The sequence below is a fragment of the Mandrillus leucophaeus genome, unplaced genomic scaffold (genome assembly GCF_000951045.1).
Source record: "Mandrillus leucophaeus isolate KB7577 unplaced genomic scaffold, Mleu.le_1.0 Scaffold200, whole genome shotgun sequence".
Classification (NCBI taxonomy): Eukaryota; Metazoa; Chordata; class Mammalia; order Primates; family Cercopithecidae; genus Mandrillus; species Mandrillus leucophaeus.
The window spans coordinates 125,380-132,386 of record NW_012102033.1 but is presented as its reverse complement, the minus strand read 5'-3'; the positions used below and the strand labels follow the sequence as shown (position 1 = coordinate 132,386).

Below are 7,007 nucleotides of genomic sequence, written 5' to 3'. Positions count from 1 at the left end.
CAGACCCAGGAGTCCAGGCCACCAGCCCCTCCTCCCCCAGACCCAGCAGTCCAGGCCATCAGCTCCTCCTCCCTCAGACCCAGGAGTCTAGGCCCCCAGCCCATCCTCCCTCAGACCTGGGAGTCAAGGTCCAGTCTCCTCCTCCCTCAGACACAGGAGTTCAGCCCCGCCTACCCCCTCCTCCCTGAGGCCCAGGGGTCCAGGCCCAGTCCCTCCCCACTCAGATGCAACAGTCCAGGCCCCAACCCCTCCTCCCTCAGATGCAGGAGTGAGGATCCCCCGTCCTCTCACCGCAAAAGGCTGTCGTCGCCAGGCGACTCCGTTCTAAGGGTGGGGCCCATTTGCTCCAGATCCCATGGCAGGCGGGGTATGTGACGCCCTAAAGAGGAGAAAACCAAGGTCGTTGAGAAGAGGTGGGGTCCGAGCGAGGGCAGGGTCGTATCAGATGGGGATTTACCTCTACCAACCCCTGCAGGATCCTCACGAAGATGACACAGCCATAGTGGACGCGGGCAGCCGAGGGTATCAGCATGTTTAGAGTGGATGTTGCCACAATAGCAAAGCCGAAAACCCTGATGGGAAGGGTCAGAGAAAAGGATCCAAGCTATCCAGACATGCCCGGGATTCTGCCTTTCCCGCTCACAGCAAGCTAGGCCCAGTGGTCCCCAGGACCCCAGGTCCCACCATCTCTCTGACTTCCACCTTCCTCAATCGCAAGCCCCACCTTTCTCTAAGACCCACTCCCAAATCCAGGCCCCGCCCACTTCCCAGAGGCAGCCCCAATTCAAGACCACGCCCTCTAACTCCACCCACACAACTATAGTTACCGCCCACTTTGAGACCCCACCACCGTACCTGTTGGCTGCAAATTTTTGGCAGATAAATCCTCCCGGAATCTGAGTGACAATATAGCCCCAGAAAAAGGAGCCATGTATGAGGCCGACAGTCTCTGGATCCCAGCTGAACTGGGCTTTCTGGGGGCCAAAACGTACATTAAATCAGCCGCCCTGCCCCAGGCTCTGCCGCTCCACCAATCAGCACCCACAGACTTAGCGCCTCGACCTATCAGCAACAAGGAACCCCTCCCACCTCCAAACGCCTGCCAATCAAAGCTCACACTATCTTTCTGTCAGTTAAAGTCTATGAACTCCGCTCTTCCACGTTGCTAGGGCCTATGCTGCCTTAACAACGGGGTCCATCACCACGTAGAAGCCTTGCTTTGCCTGCTTCCTTGCCTCCGTGAAAGCCTAGGGGCCCATGTATGATGATGACTCTCTCCACTTCTATCCAACTTATGAGCGTTTGCGGAGTGACTTGCACAGGGTCCAAGCGGGGACACGAAGCAGCCGAGGCGGCGGACCAGATTGGAAGGAAGCAAGGGGAGGAGCTTCAGGTAGGACAAAGGCACAAGTCAGGACTCTTTTCTGATGCAGAGGCAAGGCCTATGCTGAAATTAAAATAGGAGAAAGGACAGGGCGCGGTGGCTCACGCCTGTACTCCCAGGGCTGGGAGGCCGAGGTAGGAGGATCGCTTGAGCCCAGGAGTTCGAGACCAGCCTGGGCAACATAGTGACACCTTGTCTCTACAAAGATAAAAATTAAAATGTTAGCTGGGTATGCTGGCGCGCTTACTGCTCAAAAGGCTGAGGCAGGAGAGTCTCTTGAGCCCAGGAGTTCGAGGCTGCAGTGATGGTGCCACTGCACTCCAGCTTGGGCGACAGAGCAATGGCTCCACTGCCCCGTAGCCTGGGAGACCCTGTGGGTCTTCAGACAAGGGACAGAACACATGGAGTGGGACGTAGGCAGTGGCTTCAAAAAAGGATCAAATTAAGGGAGGAACCTGGGATGGGACTGAGATTAAATAGATGTGACCCGGGAACATGAGTTTGGGGTACGGGTGTGAGCAAAATTGCTAGTAGGTCCAAAATGGGGCAGGGGCAACCCCTAGGGAACCTGATGTTGGGGCGGACTCTGTGTTTTTCAATCAAGCCCCTGGAAATAAGGGCGGGACTTCATTTAGATCAGGACGGGGCTTAGGAAACGGAGGCGGCCCCTAAGGCGAGGTCAGAACCAAGGGGCACACGGATTGGGCGGAGCTATTCCGGCAGCGTTTCGGAAGGGGCGTGGCCTGGACGTCTGGTGGGTGGGTGTGACGTCATGGGGGCGTAGGCGGAGCTCGGTGAGCAGGGCGGGGCTCTGCAAGGGCTCAGGCGTTGAGCTACCTGCACCACCACGTGGCCCCCGCGGTGGGTCGTGCTGTTATTGACCATGGAGACGATGGCCACGCCCAGGTTGCAGCGGATGCCAAAGCTGATACAGAAGCCCAGACCACTCATGATGGCGATAATGTAGCGGCGAGGGAGGCCGAAGCAGGTGCAGTCCACCACCGGCGGGTCCCGGGTCTGCGTGGTCACCGGGCGCCCATCCGCACTCAGCTCCAGCGTCTCCGCGCCTTCCTGCCGCTTCTCCAGAAGGCTGCGGGACAGCAAGAGCCAGAGACTCGGAAGTCCAGGCCCCCAGCCCCCTCAGCCCCAAGACAGAGGATCCAGGGCAAAACCTGCTTTTCAAGATCCAGAATTCTAAGCCTGCACCTCCTCCTTCACCAACAGTCCAGGTCCCTGGCTCCCTTGGCCCCCCGGGATCCAGAAATCCTCCATCTCCCTCAGACCGGGAATTCAGGCCCCCAACTCCCTCTTTCTTCACACTGAGGGTCTTCAGTCCCCTCTCCCAGCTGTGCCAAATCCTTCAACTCGGGAGATTTAGACCCCAGACAACCCTTTGGGATTCAAGAGCCCGTGCCCCCACTCCAAGGCCCAAAGACTCTCCAGCCGCCTCTCCCGGATAAGAGTCTATTCGAGGAAGCAAAAGGTGCTAAGGAGATGCTTCAGCAAAGGTGTCAAAAGAACAGATGCTTCTCAACCACGTCTGCTAGGGGGTGGGGAGATGTCCAGGACCCTGGGAATCCAGCAGCCCATCCCGGGCATCCCTAGGGAACCTTGAGCCCAGGCTGTCAGCCTAGGGGGTAGGGAGGGGAGTGGCGGGTGGTGTCCTGGCAGGGGACAGATGGCCCTGGTAGGGGGATTGGCTCATTCCCCAGCGTGACTCTCGCCCCCGCCCGTTCTGGATCCAGAATCAAGTCTGTGATGACGAAGAGGGTATTTGGAGGGCTGCCTCAAACCCAGGGAGAGGCTGCAGAAAGAGAGAGGTGCCTTCAGACAGGTGGAGAAAGACCCAAAAAGAGGGTGACAGAGATGAGGGGAGTTGTACAGAGGCCCAGAGAGAGGGGGTCACAGAGAGAAGAAGGGAGAGAGATCCAGAGAAAGGGTAACAGAGATCTAGAGATGAGGAGACAGAAACCCAGAGAGACGGAGAGAGTAACAAGGGAGCAGAGACCCACAGACATAGGGGGACAGAGACCCAGAGAGAGAGGGGGACAGAGACCCAGAGAGAGAGGGGGACAGAGACCCAGAGAGAGGGGGACAGAGACCCAGAGAGAGAGGGGGACAGAGACCCAGAGAGAGAGGGGGACAGAGACCCAGAGAGAGAGGGGGACAGAGACCCACAGAAAGGGGGACAGAGACCCAGAGAGAGGGGGGGACAGAGACCCAGAGACAGAGGAGGACAGAGACCCAGAGACAGAGAGGGACAGAGACCCAGAAAGAAAGGGAGATAGAGACCCAGAGAGAGAGAGGAACAGAGACCCAGACAGAGAGAGGAACAGAGAGCCAGATAGAGAGGGAGACAAAGACCCAGACAGAGGGGGAGAGAGACCCAGAAATAGGGAGACAGAGACCCAGAGAGGGAGGAGGTGGAAACCTAGAGAGGGAAGCAGACAGAGTCCCAAAGAGAGGCAGGGACAGAAACCCAGGAGATAGGACATAGATGCAGAGAGAAGAGAACAGAGATCCAGAATGCAAGAGAAAGATGGAGAGTCTGGGAGACAGAGGATAGGCAGGCTGGGGACGTGATTTGTGAGGTGCGGCCCTTCTCTGAGGTGGGTAGGCAGCCAGGGGATCGGGCTGGATCCCAGGAAGGGGCTGGAACAGATGGAGGCGAGGGAGACTGGGACGGGGGAGGAAGGAACAGCCAGACGGTCCAGGGGGAGGGAGGTGGAAGAGCTGCGAGAACACAGCAACCCCTCCCCATCCTAGAACTTAAGGAGGTGGGGAGGGGCAGTTAAGAAACAGGGGTGGGAGAAGCCGGGGAGTGGACAGAACCCAGAAGGAGTAGGAATGAGACCACAAGAGGAAGAAGACAGACAGCCAGAGATAGGGGGGATAGAAGCCACTAGGATGAATAGTACAGGAACGCAGGAACTCCCCCCACCCATCAGAACATGTCACCCAATGAGATTAGACTTTGACCCAGGTTAACATCAGATGATATTTGACCCTGAAACTCAAGATGTGATTGCAGCCCCTGAAATGTGAGATTCCTTGTTAATATGAGGAGATGTCAGATCTCTAATCAAGGCTGTCTAAACAGGGGGTCTCAGTATCCCACATCTATAAAATGAGGGCAAGGGCAAAAATGCAAGAGAATGCAAGAGGGAACTTCAAGGTGATATCAATCATTTTAGAGCAAGAGGACCAAGGATACAGAGATGAAGGTGTCCCTGATGCTTTGCAGGGGACAAGGACAGAGAGGGGAGACCCTAGATGGAAACCCCCTCCCTTCCCTGGATGCCCCAAACTCAGGCCTGGGGACTTGGCAATGAGGAAAAGCAACACTTAGGAGGCCATTACCCCAAATCGAGATATCTCAACTTCTCTCTCTCTGTCTCTGCTTCTCTCAGGATCTCTGTCCACTCCCCTACGTCTGTGTCTCCTTATGTCCCTCTGCTCTCTCTTCTCTTCCCATTGTACAACTAAGGAAACTGAGGCTCGGGGAGCTGAAGTAGCACTCCAAGATCACAGACAAGAACAGCAATGGGACCTGATCCCTTAATGGCCCTCGGCATCCCCCTGCCCAAGACCTGGCTCTCAGAAAGGAGGCACCTTGGGTTCTCTTCTCTCTAGCATCCCGTTCCCCCATGTCCTTGTCCCAAGTTGCCCTGGGTGCAAGGAAGCTCCCCACCAGCTGTGGCATCACTCATCTCAAGGAAGATCTCTGTTCTAGGCTTGGGAGGGAGACCGACCTGGGTTCAAATCATGGAGCTTGTACTCATTCACTGATCCCCCCAACCCCAGAAAGGAGCCTCAGTTTCCCCATCTTTGTCTAGAGGATTAAATGGGATCAACGCGTTGTCTCTAATATGGGGTATTCCGCTCTCCCTCCAACCATCAGAGCAAACCCCAGGCACTGGAAGCAAATGCTCTTCTCTGCACAAACTCCCTGCTGATGGTCCTGGCCAGAGCTCGGGGGTCTCTGGGGACCCAAGAGGTAACTCAGAGAGGTGAGAGTCAGGAGAGATTGACTGTGAGAAACCCAAGCACAGTTGAGAAACAGGCAGAGACTGAGGGAGGGGGCCTGAGGTACACATCCCTGCCGCTGCTACCCCCTAGCCCCCTCCACCAGCACGTCTCTTTCTCTCTCTCTCATTCTCCTGACTTCACACTGATGTATTTTGAGAAACTCGTGAAAGGAGGCGAGAAAAAGGGTGGGGAGGGGCTGGAAAATTGGAAAAAGAAGGGGTGAGGTTATCTCAGCTTCCCCTCCACCGCCAACCTCCGTCACTGCGCCATCCTCCTGCCCCCCCCCCCACTTCTGTCCAGCCTTATTCTTGTCTCTCATGTTACTAGAGGGTGGGGTAACTTTGGAGCTAAGAGGTGATCTGCAGCAAGCAAGACTGATGTTAGACTTAGCAAAGTACCCCATGGCCTAGTGAGGTGGACTGAAGCTCAGTGAAAGACAGGGTCAGGGCTGTGGGCCGAGGGGACAGGGCCTGAGGGCATGGCGGCAGGGGCATGGTGCTGATGAGGCCATCTCCTTCGTGCACTGTGGCCAGATATATTTTTAGGCTTTTCCGCAGCTGAGTAATTTATCTGACTTAGAGCCAAAGCTGGAGTTGGGGGTGAGAGCTTGTGGGGAGGTGTCCAGGTTATCCTGAGGGACACTCGGGTCACTGGGGTCATCAACCTGGTTGGGAGGGAGTCCCTCTCAACCCCAGCCTATATCCTTTGGGAAGGCTGTTCTTCCCCAGGAGCTGAAATTTTTGGCCTCTAACTCCTTTCTCTCCCAGGGACCCAGGGTGCTCTGACTTCTTCCATCCAGCTTAACCCCCTCAAGGACAACGGGCTATGAGCCCCAATCCGCTTTAGCTGCAGATTAAACTCCATGCCAGACAGAAACGGAAAGAGACACAGAGAGATGGAGAGACCCATGGTGGAAGAATTAAAACCCAGAGACAGGGACAGGGATCCAGAGAAGTGGGGACCAGAGATTCAGGGAAGAGGAGAGACCCAGAAAGAGGGGGACAGAGACTCCGAGTCAGGGGTTGTTAGAGATCCAGTGAGAGTAATGGCCAGAGAACCAGAGAGAGGGGCACAGAGATGCAAAGAAGCAGAGGCAGAGATCTAGGGAGAAGGAGAGGCCCAGAGAGAAGGGAGTGGAGATCTAGAAAAAGAGGGAGACGGAGACCCAGAGAGAAAGGAGGCAGAGACATCCAGAAAGAGACCAGAAGCGGTGGAAGAGGGAGCCAGAGACCCGGGAGAGAGGGATTTACAGCACCAGAGACAGAGTGGAGCAGGGTGGGGTGGGGTGCAGAAAAATGAACAGGATAATAGACAAGGCTCAATCAGGGAGAACGGCGCCGTCGGAGCCCACGGGAGAAAACTGGACAGATGGGTGGACCCCCATGCCGGGGTATCGCCCGTTCATCTGTCAGTCTGCGCCCAGGTGGGAATTAGCATCCTCCTCGGATCCTCCCACTCTTCTCCTCCCGGGACCCCTGCCAGGCTCACCGGTGCAGCTTCCCGAGAGCACGACCCGCTAGCTTCCGAAACTCCTCCTGGCGGAACTCCATGGTGGCGGCTCCCGCCGCGGGTCACCCCGCCGGTTCCCCCCCGC

The 7,007-nt window shown here is 56.5% G+C and overlaps 1 protein-coding gene across 2 annotated transcripts in view; it reads right to left on the bottom strand.

The window, feature by feature from the left end:
• The window catches only part of SLC17A7 (solute carrier family 17 (vesicular glutamate transporter), member 7), a 19,728-nt gene that overhangs the window by 5,335 nt on the left and 7,386 nt on the right, over positions 1 to 7,007 (bottom strand). The window contains exons 1-5 of one of the 2 annotated variants that reach the window (XM_011979280.1): positions 6,902 to 7,007; positions 2,222 to 2,474; positions 856 to 974; positions 458 to 572; positions 292 to 379 (exon numbers count right to left, since the gene is read on the bottom strand). In XM_011979280.1, coding sequence (XP_011834670.1) covers positions 292 to 379; positions 458 to 572; positions 856 to 974; positions 2,222 to 2,474; positions 6,902 to 6,963 — 637 coding nt within the window. In that variant the 5' untranslated portion in view covers positions 6,964 to 7,007. The remainder of the gene's footprint in view (positions 1 to 291; positions 380 to 457; positions 573 to 855; positions 975 to 2,221; positions 2,475 to 6,901) is intronic. The other variant, XM_011979281.1, reaches the window with a different exon arrangement.